Source organism: Ctenocephalides felis, unplaced genomic scaffold (assembly GCF_003426905.1).
Source record: "Ctenocephalides felis isolate EL2017-DRISC unplaced genomic scaffold, ASM342690v1 CF-g0.4_SCAFFOLD_01170, whole genome shotgun sequence".
NCBI lineage: Eukaryota > Metazoa > Arthropoda > Insecta > Siphonaptera > Pulicidae > Ctenocephalides > Ctenocephalides felis.
This window is the reverse complement of record NW_020537324.1, coordinates 3,633,573-3,657,746: the sequence shown is the minus strand read 5'-3', so window position 1 is coordinate 3,657,746 and position 24,174 is coordinate 3,633,573. Positions and strand designations below refer to the sequence as shown.

The 24,174-nt window shown below is 29.4% G+C and overlaps 4 protein-coding genes across 6 annotated transcripts; 1 reads left to right on the top strand and 3 right to left on the bottom strand.

Annotated features, from left to right (window-relative positions):
- Window positions 1-93: 93 nt before the first annotated feature.
- Window positions 94-13,286, bottom strand: LOC113366577 (protein peste-like). 2 transcript variants are annotated; one of them, XM_026608206.1, is made up of 8 exons: window positions 12,987-13,286; window positions 3,319-3,474; window positions 2,421-2,726; window positions 2,029-2,244; window positions 1,648-1,951; window positions 1,367-1,569; window positions 1,225-1,298; window positions 94-1,151 (listed from the first exon to the last, which is right to left on the bottom strand). In XM_026608206.1, exons 2-8 carry the CDS (start codon window positions 3,430-3,432, stop codon window positions 821-823), a joined length of 1,548 nt encoding a protein of 515 aa, XP_026463991.1. In that variant the 5' UTR covers window positions 3,433-3,474; window positions 12,987-13,286; the 3' UTR covers window positions 94-820. The 2 variants fall into 2 exon arrangements, with proteins under 2 accessions (XP_026463991.1, XP_026463992.1); XM_026608207.1 differs by lacking the exon at window positions 12,987-13,286 and adding an exon at window positions 8,152-8,249.
- A 1,883-nt stretch (window positions 13,287-15,169) lies between these two features.
- LOC113365659 (60S ribosomal protein L44) lies at window positions 15,170-15,949 on the bottom strand. 2 transcript variants are annotated; one of them, XM_026607173.1, is made up of 3 exons: window positions 15,814-15,949; window positions 15,436-15,609; window positions 15,170-15,361 (listed from the first exon to the last, which is right to left on the bottom strand). In XM_026607173.1, the coding sequence occupies exons 1-3, from the start codon at window positions 15,814-15,816 to the stop codon at window positions 15,224-15,226; spliced, it is 315 nt and encodes a 104-aa protein (XP_026462958.1). In that variant the 5' UTR covers window positions 15,817-15,949; the 3' UTR covers window positions 15,170-15,223. The 2 variants fall into 2 exon arrangements, with proteins under 2 accessions (XP_026462958.1, XP_026462957.1); XM_026607172.1 differs by having other exon boundaries at window positions 15,676-15,817.
- A 9-nt stretch (window positions 15,950-15,958) lies between these two features.
- LOC113365658 (coiled-coil domain-containing protein 22 homolog) lies at window positions 15,959-18,223 on the top strand. The gene is made up of 7 exons (XM_026607171.1): window positions 15,959-16,095; window positions 16,168-16,339; window positions 16,402-16,744; window positions 16,821-17,452; window positions 17,513-17,652; window positions 17,731-17,896; window positions 17,959-18,223. Exons 1-7 carry the CDS (start codon window positions 16,046-16,048, stop codon window positions 18,220-18,222), a joined length of 1,767 nt encoding a protein of 588 aa, XP_026462956.1. The 5' UTR covers window positions 15,959-16,045; the 3' UTR covers window position 18,223.
- A 304-nt stretch (window positions 18,224-18,527) lies between these two features.
- On the bottom strand, window positions 18,528-23,835 carry LOC113366001 (WD repeat-containing protein 19-like). The gene is made up of 22 exons (XM_026607548.1): window positions 23,738-23,835; window positions 23,454-23,664; window positions 23,268-23,378; window positions 23,030-23,202; window positions 22,714-22,957; window positions 22,416-22,652; window positions 22,227-22,349; window positions 21,981-22,130; window positions 21,756-21,903; window positions 21,540-21,686; window positions 21,293-21,478; window positions 21,093-21,225; window positions 20,884-21,033; window positions 20,637-20,817; window positions 20,188-20,573; window positions 19,874-20,111; window positions 19,649-19,801; window positions 19,288-19,591; window positions 19,118-19,227; window positions 18,857-19,042; window positions 18,706-18,782; window positions 18,528-18,633 (listed from the first exon to the last, which is right to left on the bottom strand). The coding sequence occupies exons 1-22, from the start codon at window positions 23,818-23,820 to the stop codon at window positions 18,528-18,530; spliced, it is 3,837 nt and encodes a 1,278-aa protein (XP_026463333.1). The 5' UTR covers window positions 23,821-23,835.
- Window positions 23,836-24,174: the final 339 nt, after the last annotated feature.

The following is a 24,174-nucleotide window of genomic DNA, read 5'->3' as shown; positions in this document are numbered from 1 at the left end:
ACTAAATAAGCTAGCTAGTTTTTACAGACAGTCAGATACCAACTTGCTAAAACGCATAATCAAATTTGTAAATTTCAAAATGCCCAGTTTTTAACGTGGTAGTAATTATTTATTAATGTTTTTCATAAATGCTATATTTATATACAATAATGGTGAAATACTATATAATTTCTTATAAGTAACAACAATTTGATATGTAACAAATATTCTTAACACATTGTTGATACTGAAGAGGCAAGCATGTTTGACGATACAGCATTACATTTAGGTTTTATTTTTACATATAGGAACATTATTTAAAATGCTATCATTAATTTTACTAACATATATATCTCTTATATAGAATTTATCTTATATAGAATTGCTTTGGTAGTAACATATAATGAGAGTGTTTTTTATTCATTTTTCACATTTTACTCATATTCAAATTAATTTCAGTCATATAGTATAATTGATATAAATTTAAGTATTTTTTATGTTCAACGTATCGGAAAGTGTGAAAAACGTTCTCTCGATGTAAATCTATCTTATTTAATCTAGAGATCTAATTATATAAAATTAATTAATTCAAATACAGCGGAATATCACTAAAATGCTCTTGTTCATGCGAAGCTGTTATATTATTGATGTTAAATCACCAGTTACGAAAGGCAAGAAAATGTGTGACGGTCATAATTGACAATATATTTTAAATCAAGGCACTTTATTTAAATGTATGTAATATCTAATAATTATAATTAAGGAATGATTAATATAAATTCCATAAAGTCTTTTTTGTTCACATGGACAATGTAATACAACACAACAATCGTGTTCTTTTCTAATGTTTCTGTCCATTCATCAATGGCAAAGCTGAATCCTTCTCTCCTGGAGGAACCATTTCTAACGATCCTTGTGCGAATCTCGAGGTATTTACGGCGTAGCTACCAGTTTTAGTTTTATCTTCTCTGTTTTTGCGGGCTAAAACTTCTCTAATAATCATGATGGTCATAAGACTCAGTCCCAGACCCAGAAGGATATATCCGCAGAGTCGACCAGCCCATGGGGCCATTGCTGCTCCCGCGATGTTGGAAGCTGTCGCGTCCGGAACGGTCACACGATGTTCAAACCATAAAACGGGCATGAAAACTCGAGGAACTTTGCTGTATAAGCTAAAATAATAAAAGAATATTTGATTTTATCCACATTTGTATTTGAGACTTGTATATAGTTATTCCAAAATACCTGATTCCAGGATGCGGCGACATCAAAATATTCACTTGGAATCTTGCTGCTACATCAAGCGGTATTCCAGTAGTCTAATGAAAATAAAATTTGATTTAGCTATTAATTTAGCCTTGATAAATCATTCAATAATTCATCTTACCGGTTCTAAGACAATGTGGAAACCGTGCTTGTCTTGTGATGGATTCAATCCTTCAACTGCATCTAGGTAATAGGGATCGGCACCGTAAAAATGCGGGAATGACATGAAAACTGGTGTTCCATACCGACATGCTGAAATATTCATCACGCCGGAAGGCACACATTCACCGTTACAGAAGCATTTATTTTCCGGGTATAAAGTACCTAAAAAAAAGCATAGTTTATAGAATCACTCCAAATGAGATGTTAACAATGCCATGTAATTAAAATTCTATGTCCCACCATTATCGACTGTCCTGGCGCCACCAGTATATTTATAACCAAGTACACCCTTGACTTCGACATCTTTCTCATAATCAAATCGAAGCTTCCTGCACATATCTGGAGAAAACAACCACACGGGATCTTCTCTATTACGATTGGGTGGATAAAATGTTCCTGCTGAACCGTTGACACCAGCGCATTCCTTTTCGAAGAAAGGCAATTCTTCAGCATAATTCCATTGTTCTACTCTGCCAAATTTACTTATGTCATCAGCTCCTGTTGCCATGTTGAAATGCCCGGTTAGATGAGACGATCCGTTTCGCTGGAGAAATTGACAAATTGAATTGATCAGTTTGATTTTAAAAGTATTTTATACATTGTAGTATTGTATCAATTTACCGTGTAAAACCATCCGAATTTATCAAAAGGGACAGCTCCACCGCCAGTTAACGAAGGCATCGATCTAGCCATATCGATTAAAGAATCTTCGTATCCTAAAAATAATAATTCTTCAACTCGTTTTGTGACATGTCTTTCCTGATTGTATAAAGACATTCCCATATTAACTGCAGATTTACGTAAACTTGGCCAGTTGTGTGCTTGGTGACCAGCTGCCTATTAGAATCAATTAGAAAAAACATCATGAATCATGAAATAAAATTATAATAATCGTTATTGCAATGCTATGGTAAATAGCCGCAATTATTTTGTAATTAACTTGTTCTCAGTAAAATAGATTTTAATATAATTTAAAATAATTCAGATCTATTTGTTTATATTTTAATACTTACCAATGCTACAACATTAACCGTATTAATTTCATCATCCAAGGATCCAACGCTTCCTTCAGGGTCAAAATAGAAGTCGGCCTTTTTTCTAAAGCTGACAGTGTTATTTTCAGGATGCCATGTAATATTTTCTTTATCTGGTACTTCCCTAAATCTGTAAGGGCCCAGTTGTTGCAAAATTGGTTTTGTTGACGTGTTCAATAAATCTTCAGGATTTGTCCAGTTGTACAGATAAATGTCCAGATTTAATGTCACTGATGGTGATTTCCATGGTTTATAACTTTCTGACTCAGGACTCAGACTTAATTGCTTTAAAATAAAAATAAACGTCACAAAATCGTTAAAACTACATTGTAATAATTGGAATTATGCGCAAAAGTAACTTAAAAAGGTGTAAAAATTATCAGCAATAAAACAAGTATAAATTTTCGTTGGCATTGATTTTTTTATATTTTTAACTTGTTAATTATCAAAATTGCCAATTGACGTACTGCGTTTTTTTATACATGGAAAAACTTATATTTATGCAAAGAAATTATATATATGCAAAATCATTTCTCACAGATTCATTACCATGGAACTAAAAATATAATTATCAATGCCGTATGTTGTAGTTATTGCTCCGGTATTATTTACATTTTATGTTAATTTGTTGAAAATAGCTAATTGAAAATTTTAGTTGATTTCAAATTGAAATTCAATTACATCTAATCATATTTTGTACAAACGAAACTAAGCTGTTTGTAGATAACTAATAAAATACGTTAGGAGGTTTTTTTCAAACGTGAATCTCGACATGTTAATTGGTTAAATAATAAGTGACGCAATATTTTTTTGAGTATTAACAGTTTGTTAAATCGTCTGCGTTTAAATTAATCAATAGAAGAGTCTTTTTACTTACCTTTTGTAAGATTGCTTGAAACACTGATGGCCAAATCGCCGCAATTATGATACCTAAAATTGCTACTATGAGGCCCGAAGTGCCCAAAGCGCAAGATGTGCAAGAACGACGCATCTTGACGCTTTTCTACCTCTTAAGGTTGTTGTCTTTGAAACACTGGAAAAATAAAAAAATATTTAAGATTAATGAACATGAAACATGTAAAAAAATACTGGGATATCTAAGTGGTAAATTTTGTATGTTGCTTCCTGATTTTGATAGACGCATGGATTGCGATAGTGGCATGTCAGAAGTCATTGATAAAAGAAAAAGGAAGAAAGCATTTCTCGTGGATACATTTTTTTAATTGGTCTGAAGATTAAAAAGTGTTATTTACTTTGAACTGCAACGACGTAATATTTATTATGAGAAATTTAGGATTATTATTTTTCAAATATTAATTTGAATTAAAACCTGTTTATACTCATATTCAGCAATTGTTCAGCTAATTTATCAGACTTTTTTTTTTTAACTTAACCTTAGTTGCACTTTCATGTTACGAATTGACTTAGAAACTGGTTCACTTAAAAATTGACTCAGTTATTTGACTTAAACACTGGCAACTGTCACTTGATATCATATATGAGGTCTGTTAGTACAAGTGAAAATTTGATATCACTACTGCTTGAGATCAAGCAGGCAAGTAATTGCTAGATCATGTTTCTATCATGTAGCATTGAGTTACCTATTCAGATATTTTTATAGTTAGAGTTATGTGATTTGATCTGAATAAAATTTTCGTACAATTCTGAATTTTCGTTGAACGTGCTAATGCAAATAACCTTACCGTCTGTTTTTCAAGAAAAAATCTCGACAAACAAATTATTAATAACAAATAACGATATAGCCTATGACCTTAAGAAATCTTTAAAGCGCAAATATACAAACATACTAATAAATAACGAGTAAAATTGAAGTTGTAAATATTCAATAACAAAGAATCACAAAAATTATTACCAATTAAAGGAAATTGTTAATTTTATTGATCTCTATCAGATTTAATGAACTTCTATTAACATACATTTACTGACTTGTAAGTTATAGTTCAATCTATGAAGAAAATAATTTAAATTAATTTGAATTAATTAGGCTTTAATAAGTCTAATCAATTCGAACTTCCTTTGGCATTGCATAATTTAATATCGTAATGAGGATGTCATTGAAAATTGAACGTTGATTCACTTTAAATATTCAAAATAGACCAAACTCAATTCTTACCTGGTGATAAAAATTTTGTACAATAAGAAGTTATTTCTATAAAAATGATATTACTTTCTTGAGCAAATAGATGTCGATTGAAAGAAATGATTGATATTGCTTGCTAGAGGCAAATAAATATAAAAACCAGCTCATATTTTTATTCTGCCAAATAAATTTCCAATTTGATAATTATTAAATAATCATTTACCTTGCATGTTTATCGTGTGATCAAAAACTCTTCCTGGCGTGTTAAGTTGCGCGTCATAGTTTGTTAATTTAGCGATTATTAATGCGAGCATATTTTAATTCATATTCTTCAGAAAATAAAACCTTGATATTTCTTTAATTATTTTTTTGTGTAAGTACCATATTTTGTAAAACCAGAATCCTCAGCTTTGACGTCAGTTTCCAAAATCCGAGTGCGTCAGAATCGTGCAGGTTTTATTTTTTACTCAATTATTCAAATGCAGTCGTTTATTATTATATTATTTAAAGTGATCTTCTTAGTAATTCAAAGCAATTAAATATGTGTGAAAAAAAGTAGTACGCATTTGTTAGAATCGAAATAACAGAGTTTGTTGACGATGAATAGAGAAGTGCATATGAAATTGCATTGCAGATTGCATATTGCTTTATATTTATGTTCGACCATTAGACGTCCATTAATTACGTGAGGCTTTTGGGGTAAGAGGGGTTTGACAAAAAATTACGTGGGGTAGGAAAGGTTTTAGTAATACGTGTATATTTATTTTTTATCTAATTTTTCAAAAAAAAAAAATCCAAAATTTTATGATTTTTTTGTAAATTCGAAAAATTTGTTCGAAAAATTGTACGCGACTAAAAATAGACGTGATATTTGATGGAGAAGGGGGTTAATTGTGAAAATCACGACGTATCACCAAAGGGTGGGGACTCCAAAAATCCCTAAAAATCTATGACGTGATTAATAAACGCTCCCTAAGAAGCAAAATAGAACGTGGAAGCCAATGATGCCCTCATATAGTGTATTTCGATATTTGTTGCAAAATTTATTATTATCAAATTTGCATCGATTATTCACGTTTTTGTGGAGAACAATTAAAATAATTATTCAAAATTAATGTATATTAGTTACATATAACTGACCATTTCAATCAGTCATAACATTTATTAAACAAATAATAAAAAAACTTACTCAATTAAATGCAAATATATGTGACGACAATTTCCTATATTATAATATGTTTTCGTACTTTCATTAAAATTTATTCATTTGGTGATTCATACTATCTGATCTGAATATATAATTTTAATTAGTTTAATGATATTTACGTTATACTATTTGTGACAAATAAGTTGTAAATGGTAGAACTACGCTGCTGTAGAAAATATATGATTGAATTTTTTTATAATTTTTTGCAAAACTTAGTAATTAATATATTTATTTAGTATGTCACGACAACTAATTTTTTGCTAAAGCAACTAGGTTGGCCTAGCCTGTTTAAACGTAAATAAACATCACACCTACATTCAAATATATAAAATCCATTTAGTTCACGAAGAAATACTATGATACTTAATACACGTGCGTTGCCTAATAGGATTTCACGTCGAAGGACTAAGGAATTCAACTGATCTAATAATAAGCATATTGTTATGCTGACTTTCTGTGCTGATTTTAATCTAATTGTCAGCATTTTACTTGAAAACTGATGCAAACATCTCCGATTTTTACTCATATATCATAAGACACAACATCAAACAAAAGATAACTAAACTTGACTCTAAAAAAATTTATAGAGTCAAAAGATTACTAATTTTTATTAAATTTGCTACTGAATCTTCAAATTATTATTGCTTACAATATTTAAAAATAAACATTTTACTCCATTATTATCTTTGTTCGGTTGTGTCTTCAATATTATTGTAAAGAGAATTCAATGATTTCGTTCAAATGTCTCGCCAACATTTTGAATTAAATTAACCTTCAAGTCAGCCTTAAGAAGGTTGCTTTTAAAAACTAATTTAAAGGTACATTGAACTCCGAAATAATTTTCGGCGATGGTTAAAAATAATGCTCGTGTTTTCACGATAAATATGTGCTAAATGACGAGATAGGACATTTATGAAGCTTTCATATATTTATCTCAAATAATACGCAATATATATATATTTTTTTGAGATGAATGATACTTGTCATATACATAATTGGAAAAGTGCTCTGGAAAGGTGCATGCATCATACATCCACCGATGTGGAGATAATTATTGGGGAAAGAAAGTTCTAACTTCTTAAGTGAATTTGTAGGAAACAATGCTCTGGCTCATCGATCAACAATTTTTTATACATATTAATTTATTCAAAATTCTATTTTAGCATTTAACATAAGGTTTTTTCCTATTTGGTCATAGAATTTTTTTCATCGATGCTTCTATGGCCGGACTTTTGATTTATTAGTGGATTCACCTTGTACAACAAATATATTCGCACTTTTGCTTTTCGTTATTAGTTTTAGTTTAGTATCTAGTTGTGTTTGTGGGAAGTATCATCGGGTCAATTGCAAAGAGCACGACAATGTTCTATAACTATAACGACTGATTGATATACAATGCCCAGCACATACTCTACTATTCATTTCGTCACTTGATTTCCTTTCAGAAACGATTACTAGAGAATTCTAGACCATCGACTATAAAAAAAAATATCAAAACTAGTGGTGCATGGCATCGTGCCTTAATGCAAAATGCTGGAACTTTGATATATTTTGGCAATTCAATAGATTCTTTTATCAGCTTTAACATTTCCTACTTCATTTGAATAGTATTTTATTCAAAAATATTCGAAAGGATGCTTATCTTTTTCTCAAGTTTCTCAAAAAAATATTTTTTTAACCTGTAACAATTTAACTATTGAAATATTTTGCATATTTTATCTCATACGGAATTGTTAATTAACGACTACTCAGTTATCAACAAAAAGTATTTTTTAAAAATTTTAAGCTAATTACTGTAATTTCAAATGCAAACGCTTATTGTATGCTTTTATATGTATCAATATTTATTTTTAATTTATTTTATTACATAAACTACTTTGTAATATAACTCATGAAAGAAGATTGCTTTTAATATAATTCGTGTAATTGCAAAAATCTGAGAGTAAAGTTTTCGTCAGTTTGGGTTGACAAAGAGTAAAATAAACATCCCTTTAGTCCGGTTTCAAGACCCCAAAGCTGTTAAAACTTTACGGTATTGGAATTTTAGCTTATTATTTAAAAGTTATTTTTAGAATCCATTTTCACACTTGGGGGTTCAGTTTTTCAACACATGTGATCGTACGATTATTAAATCAATAGGTTCAAAAGTGTGCCCTGTTGCTTTAAATGAAGTCGCACAAAAGGTCAAATCTGACAATTTGCCTTGTGAATGTTCTCTACACATCTTATTTTGAATACAGTGGGAAAATGTGATCAGATGCAGTTCATTGTATTATTTTCTTATTAAATTCATAACACGATCATAAAAATGATTGTATGCACTGGATGAACGATATTATTGGGGATTGATATAATATTATAAAGAACTTATTAAATATGTTTTGTCTTTCTGATCATCTTACCCACTACTAATTTTGCACAATCTCCAACCAGACTAATTGACCTCTCCTTCCATCCTACACCAAAATTTATCACAAACAACGCAGATGATTACTTTGTTAAATTCTTAACACGAAATGGCCAGAAATATTATATTCAAGAACATTTATCCGAGAAGATTAACGCATTGTCATCTTCATCATCTCTTGAAAGATACCACTTACATTTTTTTTGTATTAATAATTATTATTTCATTGAACATTAGCATAATGTAGTGCATTGATTATCCAATAAGCAAACTTGCAAACGCGTCATCGCACTTGCGAGTGCTAATTAATTCTAGAAAAATCGGTATTAGAATATTTTATAACAGAAGTAAATTATACATTGTATTGATGCAAAGGTAAAATGTAAAGGATAATAATCCTATTGAAATTCGAATTTGTGATCGCAAATCTTTATCAATGCTGGAAAGGGCTATTTTACTTGAAAACACATTTTCTCCAATTTTCTTCATTTTCAAGTGAAAGTCAATATCACCACTGATTTATATGAGGTTGTCCGAGATGGATATCAAATCTTGGGTTGAAAATAAGCCGGAAACTAAAACTATTTTTATAGAAATCTACAATGCACCTGATCTCTTTCATACCTTTCTTATCTATGAACAAGACGTGTAATTGTAACCGAGCTGGACTACTGACTTGATACTCACAATTCACATTCCCATTGAATAAAAATCTACATATATATATATATATATATATATATATATATATATATATACATATATATGCCCTTTATCTCTTGGTTCCGGATGCTCTTTAAGGACAAATTTACTGACAAAAATGATTCACTTCGAAACAAAACAAATATGTAACCTAATATTTACTCCACTGATAGCACAGAAATTTTACTTTATTGGCCTGTAATCGATATGATGAGAACCTTTATTGAAAATTTAGTGGTGTTAATTATCTTCTTTATATAAAATTTATTATTAACACCAAACACCTTTTTTGTTATTTTTGAAGAGAAATTAAAACTATTTTTTGGGTTTTATTAGCTGTTGTGTTGTAATTCCTTATAATACGTTCATATTTAGATACATTTATAGACAACATATTTAAATATATGTTGAGTGAAAACCTTTATTAATACTTGATATCAAACTGTCCGAGGAGAAAATGAAATCCTTAGAATCTTCTCTTAGAAAGTTGATCACCAAATACAATGGCACAACTATGCACTATTTATTTTATTATTATTTATAATAATTTTCATAGCTTTTTTATTAGTGTATTCAGAGTTATTAATATTATTTTTAATTTGGTTATAGTTGTCTTCAACATCATCATGCAATGGCCAAATTTAATTAAATTTATTAGTCAAATCAGTTCATAGCAGTTTAAATGATCTACGTAACATTGTACAAATTAAACTCAATTGGAGCATTATTTTCTCCGAACGTATAATAGTAATGAAATTTAATAAATACATTAAATAAGTAATTTTTTTTTTTCAAAATAATTGGTAAATAAATTTTGTAACAAGTGAAGTATATCAAATGCCGAATTATTGTAAATCAACTCTTATACGAAAAGTCAATATTTACTATGTAGATGGTAGGTTAAATCCCGGATCAGTAAATTAATAAAACGACAAGAAATATTAACGCAAAATATTGTGATTGATGTAATAAAATAAAATCTTCAATATATTTCATAAATCCTTATTTCCCAAGCGGTTTGTAAAATCAGTTAAATCGATTTCTTGTTATCAACAATTTGTTTGTTTGGGTAATATATTTACTCTAAGAAGAGAAATGTAATAAGTAGTTTTTGTATTTACATAATCCTAAATATGTAAGTAAAGATTAGAATAGATAATTTAGATAAATTTACACTGATTTGATTTTTAAATCACTTTATCTCCTGTGTTGGTAAATATATCCAAGTACTATTGTACTCATAATGTAAACTATTAGCTTTGTAACAGTTATCTGGTGCATTCGCTTCAGTATTATAAAAATGATGTGTCCATGTAAATTTATCTTGAATCATTATCTCAAATGGATTTATGTGATAACACATCGATAAGAAATGATCTTTCGGAATGACGAATAACAAAAACATGAAGATGAAACTACTAACGGAATATTATCCAAAATTAAAGTAATAATAATAAGAATCGGTATAATCTGTAAATTATCAATTGTGTTTGCCTGGGCTCTACGGGAAAAGTTTTGGTCTTGCAACCACAATCCAGCCTGATATCAAGCAGTAGTAGCCTGATACCAGATTTTACTTGAAAATGTAAATCTAAGTATGATTTCAAAGTCATCACAAAGTAAAAGAGCAATCACTGGGTTGTTTTTTAATGATACTAGATATAATAAGAATTAGATCACAACACTAATAATAGTCCTCTATTTGTTTTATAAAATGTATCACATTATTTAAAAATGTTTAGTATTTTTTTAATTTGGAATATTTTAAATCTAACATAACCCTGAACCGTAGAAGTATTTATTTGTGTATTCAATTAAGTGCACTGTAATGAAACACCTGCGGCTACTTGAAAATACTAATTGAACTATGATTTACTTGTTAGTATCATCATTGTCAATGTCTTCAATAATAGATACTCGTATATTTTTTCGAAACTGGATAATTAATTACTGAAGAAGTTCGAATTTTAAAATATAACTTAAGAAGATTGATTTTTGCCTAATTCATTACTTATCAAAAATATGTGCTTGATATTAGTCCAAACTATTGATAGGAACAACATGTGAATACATTTTTTGAATAAATTCATTAAATATTATGTAACATTTTAATTACAACAAAAAATCTGATTTGCAAAGCGAACAATGTATAACCATACTTTTTGTATATATTCATATCAATTAATGTTATGAAAAATATTCCACAAGTAACTTAGTAATTTTTTCGCACAATTTACAAGTAAAAGTAAAAATCAAGTTCCTGTATAAAAATAACATATGAAATTAAATTTCTATACATAACAGAGTTCTTGTGGATGTGATCTGCTAAGTAAAAATATTTGTCTTTTAATAGCAATCAATTTATTAACTTGCATTTACATTTTCGGGCACCTTAACCTTTTATCAATATTATTTTATGATAATTTTGATTATAAAAAATATTTATCATACAAAAATTCCACTGTAAGATATCTATGAAAATCTTGTAAGTGTTTATCACTAACACTCGAAATTTTAGAACGTGATATAAAAATTTAAGCTAAATGCATTTATCTAATTCTAATCCAAATTATTTATATTTTCATGAAAATATAAATAATTTGGAATAGAATTAGATGAATAAATATAAAGTGTATTTTGTAATAAAATGTAAAAAATATTAAGATTTGAATTCAAAGTTTAATTAACGAAAAAATTACTACCTGGACTACTTTTTTTACTTACTCATATTTTATTCTCAAATTTACTTAATATTTTGGTTTGATTGTAAAGACGGATTGTTTTTTTTAGTAAAAGTGAATAAAAAAGTATATCTCTGAACCTTTCGAAAATATTATTCTTTCATTAAAATATTATTTCAGAAAATCAAAATTCAAACAACAATTTTTTTTTGCAAAAATGATTAATAAAGCGTATTTTATTACAAGGCTTATTATCAATATCATTTTAGCAATTGATAAATAGATTATTTGCGTTAATTATCATCAAATCAATCATTTAAAAATTGAAATTAATTCAGATTACAATCGTAGATTATAAATTAATATAATTAATTTAAAGAAAATTTATTTATCCAATAAGTTAGGTTATCTCATTTTTCGGCCAGACGTTTTAACAAATGGCCAGATATTTAAGAAATTTATATTAAAGACTATAAATTAATATTATTACAATTATTATTGATCGGGAAGTGATCAATATGATTGATGACAAATATAAACTTATTCCATATATTTATTTAAAAACAATATGCTAAACAGGTATTTGTTTTGACATTCAAACACGTGCTTTTAGTTATGGCATGTGCTCGTCTGTAACAACGGAATCTTACATGGAAATATTAATGAAATTGTAGAATACATTTAATAAAATTTAAAAAAATAAATTATTAGATTCATATTTAGCTTAATTCAAGCGTATTTGTATTTTTTTTAAATTTCAATAACAGTTACAACTGCTAAATAACATCTAGTAACATTAAAATAAAGGACAGTATTTCCAATGAAATGATATCTATATGATGATAATTTAATATAAAATAAAAAGCAAATAATGATAATAAAATGATAAATGAAATTTGTGAATAATGAAAATAATATTAGAACTGAAAATTTAAATAGCAAAAAATGAGAATTATTCAGTATGGAAAATTCTATGATTTCAAATCTTTAATTTTTAATTTTATTAATCAATTATAAGGGTTTAGGATTCATAAAAATTAAGGATTATAATGTTTTTTGTAAATAGCCAAACAAATTGAAAACCAACAATAAATTTACCCTTGAAAATGGTTTCAGAAAAAACTTTCTTATATGTTCATATAATAATTTTTTAAAGTGTTTCAAAAATCAGTAGCAGCTTTACAGTAATTAATATAATAATAATAATAATTTTCATTACCTTTATTATATTGTTTATCACTCGTGTGATTTAATTTTATGGAAAGACTCAATCAGGCTAGTGGGTAACATTTCAGAACCTTACTTCGATAATTTACAAATTACCGAAATTTTTTGTAAACCCAGCCTTTTAATCAATATTGCTATTATATTTTCGTATTATTATTGAAGAACGCCATAAAGAATGATCTATAAAGACAAAAATCCTTTATCCTAAACAAGAACTCACCCCTCTAAATCTCTCATACGTCCTACTAGGATATGTTGGGATGTTCCAAACAAACAGAGATCTTATATTTTCGATCTAAAATTCATCAAAATTTCACTGTCACATTTGTTTAATAAACAACAATATACAGTTTATTACAAATTTAATTTATAATTCACTTTCATTCTCTGCACATTATTTTATTATTTTCACACAAGAATATTTTCGAAGGTCCTCCTCGTAGGATAGCGTTTCGATACTGGGCTGCTGCATGAAATAGCCAGTTGAAAGCATGTGCTGGACTCTGTCTCGTGTCGTACTCGTATGTCGTATGTCTGTCGTAGTTGTATTTTGGACGGAGAGCAGCAAGTGAATGAATTATCAATTCGTGCTGTAAAACTTGTGGAACATTTTCGGACGTTAAAATCGATCTTCACTGAATAAAAGATTGGTCTATGAGTAGTCCAGAAATGTTATATAAAATTGAAATAGTAATTGTAAACCATATTTTAAATATGATTAAAATAAACTTAAGTAAATCTTATACACCAAATCAATGGTCTCAATGAAATATTAGGCACAAATATTATTTCCTCAATAATTTTTATTTTATTTTAATTATTTTACATGAATTAAATTTAAATTGGTAATCATGTTATAGCTTGAACAATTTAAATCTAGTCTATATACAATGTCATATCATAATTCTCGATTCATCATAATTTTGGTGAAAACGTCGACGAATTTTGTACTAATATGTTCTAATCTAGGAATAGAATCAAATCGCATTTTCAATAATAATACGGAAATTATGATAGCATTGATATTGATTGAAAGACAGGCTTTACAAACAAATATTCGGTTTGAAAAAATATATAAATTATAAAGAAACGACTGGGGCGATCATCAACATACTAACTAACATAACATACTTTATCGACTGTCAATGAATATCTTTTAAGTTTTTAATGTTACAGTAATTTTGCCTTTAAGCAAGTCGGATTTTCTAGAGACAACATAAATTCTTCTAGGTAAAAAATTACCACTAATATAAAACAACTTTAAGTCTAATAATTTGAAAAAATATTGATAAATGTATATTATTGAACACTAATTCTTCATGCTAACATTCTTAGACCATTTACATTTAGTATATATAAAATAATTTATCAATTAAGAAATCAAGATCACAAAATAAAAGTATTTGCCTCACATGTTAAAATATCTAACAACTATCTTGTTTTTTCTAGCAACTTTCAATACTAACGACCAGAAATATATATATATATATATATATATATATATATATATATATATATAATTATTAATACATAAATTATTATAAAAATACTATAAGAGATTTACTTGTTTTATACTATAGTAAAACAGTACCAAATGAGGATTATGAGAAAATTTAGTAAAACATTGAATGAATTTTACAATGTCAGTTAATTACTATTAGAGATTATTTAGTGTTAATAATTCTACAAATGATGTAAATAATGAATATATATTGACTTGGCTATTCTACAGCTTTTATAAAATATTTCAATCCTGGAAAGATATTGTCAAAAATTAAACTTTTATTTTAAAAATATGAGAATAGTTGTAAAACTATTAGCACTATCCTATCGTAAATTTATATCAATTTAAATAATAAATTGGTGCATTATGTTTTATAAGAATAGTAAAATCGAATGCAGCATGTAAGCGTTCAGTTAAGAGTAAAAATGAAAATCAACTAAATATTATATATTTATAGATATCTGAAATATAAATAACATTTTCTTTAAGTATAGCGTAGATATACCTAAAGCATTAAGAAATCGTCTGAGAGAAACTATGATGAACTTTTAGATTAAATAGTGATAAACTAATTATATTATATCAAATGTCTGCTTTTAGCCACCACAATAACGTACTATACGAATTGTGAACTTTGTACTGTATGCATTCATACAGCATACAGTAATTGCAAAATAATTTTATAAAAATACTAGATAAGTGTGTATTTATTGAATAAAAATGTATCCGAAGTTCACAAAACAATTATTAAGTAACTATCTCCAAATTTAATTTGACCTAAAAGGGTTAACTTTGAAAAGAAATAAGTTCCAATAAAGTTTCAAATGGAATTAAAGTATAACCAAGTGGATCTCACATCATCGATAATAGCGTTCAATAAGTGAATAATACACCGTAATACATTAAACTGCTTTATTAAACTAAATACAGTCGTATGTAAAAAAAATACACATTTAGAACTGAATCATCTGTCCCTTCCTCTTCTTGTCACCACCAAGCTCGAAGTGCTTGCAACGCTTAAGTGGGATTTGTTTCCTGAATTTACAGTCGGAGCATTCCATTCTCAATACAATTTTCTTAGTAGTTTTAGCCTACAGAACAGAAATAACATTGAATATATCATGCGATATAAAAATTACATTCAGGATAGCAAAATAATAAATACCTTTTTTCTGAAGATAGGTTTGGTCTGACCACCAAAACCTTGTTGTTTTCTGTCGTAACGACGACGTCCCTGGGCTGCATGTCGTTCTTTTGATTTTTTATATTGTGTTACTTTGTGTTGCTTGTGAACCTTGCATTTTTTGCAGAAGGTTCTGCGTAATTTTGGAACGTTCACCTAAAAAAATGACGTATGTGAGTACATCGCAGATTGAGGTTATTCACTTCACCTGATGTTTAATACCATTTTGTATAAAAATTACACTAAATACAATATCGCAAGTAGTCTAAATTTGCGTGAGCTTAATACTAAGAATATTAATAGATTTATTTTAAGGATGAACGAAGATTAAGAAATAATATGGCTTGTACGTCCACTTACCATGTTTGCGAGGGTAAAAAGAAAACTTCTTTGCCGACAAACCGGAGGTTATGTTGTTCGCCATTCATTTTGTGTTTTTAATGTTGTCAACATGCTTTTACTTCGGCTGTTTTGACAGTTCTGACACCGAGAGTTGACAGATAAAGATGATTCTTCTGTCAGTTATTATTAATGATTTCGAAAGTGAATAAACCCATTTAGAATATTTTAATTGAAAATACATAACACAACAATGGAGGAAATTGACAATATTATTATTCATTCTCTACGACAGATTGGATGGTTAGTTTCTCACATGCAATAAGGATAATTCTTGCTTTTTATATTTCATGGATGTTTATTTGCAAATTACAGTAACTTGGATGAAGAAGTATCCTCCGTGGGAGATTTTACTCCAGAATTAGTTATAGAAGCTGCAAGTCGTTGCTTAAATATAATTCAACCTAATTTAGATTTACCATTAATTTTACCTGCTAACATGGCTATGCGTTTCAAAGCTACAGCGGCTATTGCTGCGGCTTGCAAAGTATATACATTATTTTATTTTATCATAATATTGTCATATATTAATATATCAATTTTTGTTAGGATGTAGGATATAATGGTGATATAGGTTATCAAGCATTTTTATACTCCAATGAGAGCGACCTACGTAAAATTTTTATGTTTCTTATTGAACACCTACCTAAAGACGCTGATAAAGAAATTGTGTCAGGTCCCAAAGGGCTTGCAGATGAATTGCTACAAAATATAGCCCATGTTTTGCATAAACAACTTACAGCCCCATTTTTATTTTCTCAATGTAAACCAAATGGTTTCAGAGTATATGATAGTGGCATTTTGTGCATAGAAGGCCGACCAAGAAAGTTGAATGTTAGTGAAACTAAATCACTAACTATACCACAACCATACTTACCAAATGTTTGCCAAGGTATTTTAGTTAAAAGTTGTATAAAAATGGATTATTTTTCAAAAGAAATATTAATTTGTTCTTGAAACATTTACAGCATTCAAAAATTATTGGGTAAAATATCTTCCATTTTTGAAAGATCAGATAGATAGTCACTCTATCATCCAATCTGTTATATCTCATAATGATAAAAATTTAGGAAAAACTTCTACAGAACAAGATATTCAAAATCATTTACTGAAACAGTGGAACAAAATTAACAATTCTGTTAGTAGCATTACTGGTGATGTTAATAGTCATTCTGTAGATAATTTCTCAAAAGCAAGTTTAGATATAAAAGCAATTATTAAAAATGAAGTAAATGTTAATGAGCAACAAGCAGAAAATGAGGCAGAAGTTATAGTAGAACTGGCAAATAAAACTGAGACTATGAATGCAGATATTGGAGCTTATGCTTGTGAAATAGTAAATTATCAACAAGAATTACAAAAGTTATTAGATGATAGGTATAATGAAGATAATCTGTATAAAAAAGCTATCGACAAGTATGAGCTGATTGTTAAAAGTCGGACTCTATTAGACAACAGAGAAGAGAATTTATTAAAATTGCAAAATAAAGCAGAAGCCAGTGCTAAGAAGTTGATACATTTATCAAAACAATGGGAGGAACATAAATTAGGTTATATGGAACAATACCAAGCAGCAAAAAATAAAGCAAATTTTAAATCTGTGAGTGATAATAAAATAAATGTTTACATTATTGAATATCACAATGTTATTCTTTTTTAGTCAGAACATAAACAATTAATTGAATCATTAGAAAATATAACACAAGAGTGTGATAACATTATTAGTCAAATTAATCTTAAAACTAATCAACAAGCACAGTTATCAAAGGAATATGAAAATGCTAATAAAGACATAAACAGGTATCAAATCATCTTATTATACAAGTTAAAAATATTATTTTTATTTAGATTCAATTTATATTTAAATACACTTTATAGATCTGCATATACAAATCGTATATTAGAAATTATTGGCAGCATTGGCAAACAAAAAACAGATTTAAATCGTGTATTGAATGAAACTAGAACATTGCAGAAAGAAATAAATAACTTAACAGGCCGATTGCAGAGAAGTTTTACAGAAACTGATGAACTAATTTTTGAGGTTGGTTCTAATGCTCATTATGTGTACATTACAAATATAATTACATAAATCAAACTTGTCAGGATGCAAGACGGCATGAGTTAGGCCGGACAGCATATAAATTACTAGCAACCCTGCATACTGATTGTAAGTCACTTGTTGAAACTGTTGAAGCAATAGGTGGTGCTGTTCGAGAATCTAGAGAACTTGAAGATCATATTCAACAGGAAAGTAATAAACGAATTGCTGATAGTTTGGCAAGGGTTAAAAGGGATCTTGACAGTATGAGGATGGATAGTGCTGAACTAAAAAGACTAATAGAACAAAAGCAAAGTAATGCACAGTAGATTCCAACCTCAAGTTATGTATATAAAATTTATATAAATTTAGTATAATTGAAATAAAAAGTAATATATTTCATGCAATTATTATTATGTGTTTTATATTTATATTAAATATTCAACACATAATGTTAATTCTTGCTACAGTAAGGAAATTTATCATTTCATAGCTGTCCAGTCAAAAATATTGAGGCAAGAACTCATTCATTATTTTCTTTTGCATTAATGTTCAGTTTTAAATTTTTAATATTGAAGTCGCAAACTTCATTTTCTTCTTTATTTATACATCATAAAAATAATATAATATTAACTTAATTATTAGTATTTAAATAAGAACTGGGGTCATCAATTTGCATCAGTCTTTGCACTGTAATATTTTCTGAGCACATTGGACATTGTGTTTCACTTTCCAAAATCCTATGAGGAACATATATATATTTCATATTTGATTAATTATTATCCACTATAGTAAATATTTAATGAACTTACTTTATAAATTCACTTCTAATTGCTGGAAAATCACATTCAGGACATGTGGTTAAATCATCTTTAATAACATGTTTGCCCTAACATAAACAGATTAAAATCATTCTGTATTAAGTATTAAAAATAATATCATATCTACAGAAATATAACTTACAGTTGCAATACAGAATGGTATACTCATTTTGCACTGAGTACAGTTCACTTCCATGTCCGGTAAATTAAAATTACAATATGGGCAAGGAGATCTATTTTCTTGTTCATCTGTATTTAATTCAGAGTCTTTAGTTCCTCGTGTTTTACGCACTATGGTTTCGATTTTTTTCGCATATTTTGGATCAATCTGTATTCAAAACAAACAAATTTATATAAATAAGTGAAAAATATATTAATTTAACTCAATCAATTAAAAATAAACCTGGGATCGGTACTCAGGTCTCATTAGTGTAGCGGCGTAAGAAAATGCTGACTGTTTCAAACCAGATCTGTGGCATTCTATTACTGTAGATGTTAATATTGGAACTACATCTGCAAGATATAAATGATTGAATTTAAAGTTTTCAAAATGAAATAATTTACCAGTCTTACGTTGTGGAAATTTTGATATATTTGAAGCTACTCGCAGCAATAGTCTGGCTGCCTTTTCATGATCACCCCTCTTCACATGTAGCCTTACTAAAATATATGAATGCAAAAGATTGAGACTATTTCTCATATCTAATGGGACTGGTATATCATTGTGGCGTAACTCCTGGTACATAGAGAATAGGACGTCATGAGCACTTCTATAGTTGCCGTTAATCTGCTCTTGGTTTGCAATTATCACTGCTGCTTTTGCTGATTCTTTGAACTGTTTCCTGGCCATGTATAATCTGAATAAGTACTTAGGATCCTGTGAATATAATTAAAGAATTTACTATATTACTAAAAACAAAAATCTGTTAAATACCTTGGGTATGCCATCAGTTTCTCCTAACAAAAATTCTATTAAATGTGCAACTAATTTTTCATCATTTGATGAAGCTACAGTATCGACAGCTAAAGATAAAGCTTCATTTTCTGCTGAACTTAAAGCAGAAGCTTTTAGCAAATGCTTTAAAGCCTAAAAATAAATAAAAATATTTATTTTTTAATAAATTTTAATTTTATTAATTGGCATACAATAAAAATGCACCTTTGAAAAATCTCTTGCATAGAAATAGTATTTGCCAGCAAGAAGACTTGAAGCCTGGGCCTCAAAATGTTCGGCTAGCTGCCTAAAGTCTGTGCTGGTGCCAGAACCAGCCAGTAGCAGTTGCCCGAGATCTTGTAGTAGACCATGGCGTCGGGCTAATTCATAGGCTTCTGTATTGCAACCAGATATCACTAAAAATTTCATAGCTGATTCATGATCATTAATACGTTGATAAAACCTGGAAAATATATGGCAAAATATTATTAACAAACTCATTTCGAACAAGTTAATTTAAGTACTGTATTTTCTTTTACCTAGCTACCATCTGTGCTCCTTCGTTCGAAGGATTCTGTTCCAATAATTCGACGGCAGCATGTGGATTATTCAAATGCTCTAGTTGTATTCTTATAACAGAGGTATAGTCTTTAGCAGCCGCATATGCTTTAGCAGCATCCTCATAAAGTGCAGCTTTTTCTTTGGCTTGTGCATACTGTAAATGTATCTTAGGAGATATAACTTTGTCCAGAAGCATCGTCACTTTATTCCATGAATTTAGTTGAATATATATTGCAGCAGCTTGATCCCATAAATCAGCTCTTTCATACATTTCGGCTGCTTCACTGAATTGCTTGAGTTCTAGCAAAATGTCTGCACATTCTTTAGCGAGTTGTTTGTTGTTGCTTCTCGTTGCAATGGATAACTAGATCATAAAATCAAAATGATATAATAAAGAGTATGTTGAAATTCTATTGATGTTGCATACCCCTTTTTTTATATCTCCACATCTTATACTATTTCTTGCAATGCCGTTCATACATAATGCATTATGTTCATCAACATCTTTAATGCCGTTGTAATTATGACTTCTGGCGATGTAATCACCGCAGCTTTTTTCATCTATTAGGCCTTCGTTAAAGTGCTGTAAAGCTTCTGAAAAATTACCCCTGCAATAAATATATTTATTACTTATATGTTGTTAATAATAATCCGATAAAATCCAATTAACTTACGTAAATTCTAGTTGAGCAGCATATTCCCGTGCTATGAATGGAAATTCGGTGACATCAACTCTTTTTGCAAGTTCTAGTGCAGGCTGCCATTGTAGCAGGTCTCTCCGCAACCATAAAGCTTCTTGTGGCTGACTCGATTGTTGAAAATATCTATAAATTAAAAATGATCATAGATAAAAAGTTATTGATAAGCCTCAAATATATTGAACCTGCAGGCTTCCTCTATCAACCCAAGTATCATAGCGCAGTGTCCGCATAGCAATTTAAGTTCCTCGATTGAACTTATTTTTTCTAGTGACCACACCATTGATACGTCTCTTAAATGTCGATATACGCTTATCGCTAAAAATATATTATAAAAACGTTCGTAATTTATTACTAATGGCTATGATATTACAAGAAAAAATACCAAATTCTATATTTAAATGCTCAATAGCTGCCTTTCCCAGCTTTTCCCAGCATTCATCTTTATTCAAGTGCTCACAAACGTTCCATGCGTCGTTTAGTTTTTTTAAGGCTATTAATCTATCTAACATAGTTTCTGAGTATAATTGATTTGTGCCGATAATTACGTTATTAATTTCAGGCAGTTTTTCTAGAAAAAATCATAACAATTTGTTTATAATTTGTTAATATAAACAGTTATTTGTTATTACCATTAGATGTATCAGTGCCAGCATCAGCAATATCCAATGTTGTTATTTTACCCCCGGAAATCAAATAAGTGATTTCGCCGTCTGATAGTTGCAGAGGCAATTCGTCGTGAGATTTTGGAACTGTGTGGATCTTTTCTGCTCGAGTTCCTAGAAATAAATTAATCTTAGCCTTATTAAAAACGTAAGTTCTTATAATAATCAAAAATTATAATTTACCATTGACGGCTTGTGCGATGTACACAAATAAATGTATATTAGTTTGGGTATGTACGACAAATATGTGCCGGGTAGAAAATGCTTGATCCCATAAAGCACCTTTACATCCAGACGGAAAATCTGGTATCGATACTATTTTTTCACTAGCCTGAAAATTAACATTTTATTTTGTCTTAAGTTTTGACATATGTAATTGATACCTTATTCATTATTATTTAAACTTACCGGATTATATACGTAACCATCTCCTCTGTCGTCTTGCACGATGATCCAAGTCCCAGTAGGATCGCTGTGAACAGATTTGATACCCATATCATGACGATACTCCCGCACTAATGTCCAATCATTTATGGAAAATAGGATTATGTGCCCCATCTAATTCATAGAAGACAAATTATTTATATGACATCTCGAAATAATTGAATTATTCTAACTTAATAATATGTTAATATTAATTACATTATTACATACATCTGTTCCGTAAAGGAGAAAATATTGCGTGAGATCTGCACAAGTAACTTCTTCATCTTGAATATGGACGTCAGGAAAAGACATAGCTTCTCTTTCTGTATTGGCTTCTGTCACCGGCACTAACTAAGATTTTTATTTATTAAATTAAACGTTTCACGAAACTTTTTATCTATTTTTTTTGTTACAAACCATTTGCAACGATAACTTTCCTCCATGTATCACCGCCATATAATTATTGTTTATATATAATTTCTTTATATTACTCATCAGTTCTCTATCTCCAAGCAGGATGGTATTATCATCCTGTTTGGATGGCAATTGATACAACCAAATTCTGTTATTCATTGCTACAGCTAGATACCGGTTACTCAAAGCAATGAATGATGGTTCTATTTCCAAAGGTAATGTGAAAGGATCAAATGGTCCCTATCAATAAATTCAATATTATCACCAGCGTTTATTCTTAACAATAATAATAAAATAATACATGAGTTCCATAGTGATGGTACACTGTAACTTGCGCGATACTGCTGAGGATTGCAATGGCTGGTGCACATGCTGCTCCCATTGGCGGCAATCTTGCTACGTGGACTTGGATAGCACCACGGGCTGTAGTCAGAGCCAGTAATGATCCTTCAACATTCCAAGCTACATGGTATACCATGCTATCATCAGCAGGAGATATAATTGAGAGAGTTTCGTGAAGATTAGATGTGGAATGGATTTTAACACTGTAAGGTACTTATTATATAAATGTCGTTAAAAAGTCGTGATAAAGTTTAGTACGTGATAAAGTTTAGTACTTGTTATCTCCACATGATGCAACCTCGCTTGTGAGGGGTGCAAGCGACATATCCAACAAACCTTTATGGCTTTTTACCATGAATAATTCCTGACCGACTTCTTGCATATGCGTAGATATGGCAACTATATGTCCTGCACCAAAGCCCAATAAGATATAGCCGTCGCCAAACCACTAGAATAACAAATTACAAATATAACATATAAATTGTGGGATTTTTGAATAATCGCTTAGGTTACCTTGTGTATTTGAAGGGGGCCGTATTTTTGTTGGAAACCTAACTCGATAGGATTTTCAGCATCGAGTAAATTATACAGGAATAAAGTTTTCTTTCCTAATATTACACTTATCTATAATATGAAACGTTATGAACATATATGAAGTGATAGTTAGAAGTTCATAATAAGTTCTAATTGATTATTTACTGTATTTTCTCCTTGAGTGCGTTCATCGGTCTTCATATCAGCGAAGGTGACGTCGTAAGGGGTGTCTCGTAATGGCACCACGCGTAGTGTGTCCCCATCCACTGTGCTCACAGAAAGACTGCGGTCTTCTCCGGCCAAAGCCAGCAAACCTTCGGAACTCCAACAACCGCAGGTTACTCTTTTGCTATGCTTGCCTATCACCGACACCCTCCTTATACCGAGTTAAAAATAAATCGTATTTTATCATAGTAACATCTTAATTTATAGCCAATATAGAATCTTACTTTGTGGTCGCATAATTATATAATGATAAATTTCCTCTCAAAGTAGCGATAGCCAATATCGGATCGCGTTTCGCCCAAACCATGCATGTTGGATTATCACGCAAGTTTAAATCGAGCGTTTGTTTTTTGGCAGTATGTACATTCCATACTGTTACCTGTTGCAAAATAAAAATAAAGTATATGAATATATTATAATATAGTAAAATGTCATTCATTTCTATTTTATATACAACCTGCAAGAATTTAGTGTGTGTGATCATCCAAGCAAATCTCCATCGCTATCCCAGCCAAATCCTGTACATGTCCTGAAACAATATTACTTTGAAATTTATCATGTATTATTAAATTTGAATTGGCATACCCATTTAAGATAATCCTCTCGTGTAGTTGTCCTTTTCTGTTAAAATAGCAACAGTCCCGTCTGCACCGGTTGTTGC

What these genes read in the sequence shown, in the direction of transcription:
- LOC113366577 (XM_026608206.1), bottom strand. Translation starts at nt 3,432, where the DNA reads ATGCGTCGTTCTTGCACATCTTGCGCTTTGGGCACTTCGGGCCTCATA. An exon ending in TTCAAGCAATCTTACAAAAG is followed by an intron (nt 2,727 to 3,318) that starts GTAAGTAAAAAG and finishes TTTATTTTAAAG; the next exon opens with CAATTAAGTCTGAGTCCTGA. An exon ending in CGGTTAATGTTGTAGCATTG is followed by an intron (nt 2,245 to 2,420) that starts GTAAGTATTAAA and finishes TGATTCTAATAG; the next exon opens with GCAGCTGGTCACCAAGCACA.
- LOC113365659 (XM_026607173.1), bottom strand. An exon ending in AACCTATCTTCAGAAAAAAG is followed by an intron (nt 15,362 to 15,435) that starts GTATTTATTATT and finishes TCTGTTCTGTAG; the next exon opens with GCTAAAACTACTAAGAAAAT.
- LOC113365658 (XM_026607171.1), top strand. Translation starts at nt 16,046, where the DNA reads ATGGAGGAAATTGACAATATTATTATTCATTCTCTACGACAGATTGGA. An exon ending in CTATTGCTGCGGCTTGCAAA is followed by an intron (nt 16,340 to 16,401) that starts GTATATACATTA and finishes AATTTTTGTTAG; the next exon opens with GATGTAGGATATAATGGTGA. An exon ending in ATAAAGCAAATTTTAAATCT is followed by an intron (nt 17,453 to 17,512) that starts GTGAGTGATAAT and finishes ATTCTTTTTTAG; the next exon opens with TCAGAACATAAACAATTAAT.
- LOC113366001 (XM_026607548.1), bottom strand. Translation starts at nt 23,820, where the DNA reads ATGGTTTGGGCGAAACGCGATCCGATATTGGCTATCGCTACTTTGAGA. An exon ending in CATCGCACAAGCCGTCAATG is followed by an intron (nt 21,687 to 21,755) that starts GTAAATTATAAT and finishes ATTTATTTCTAG; the next exon opens with GAACTCGAGCAGAAAAGATC. An exon ending in TACCATTCTGTATTGCAACT is followed by an intron (nt 18,783 to 18,856) that starts GTAAGTTATATT and finishes TGTTTATGTTAG; the next exon opens with GGCAAACATGTTATTAAAGA.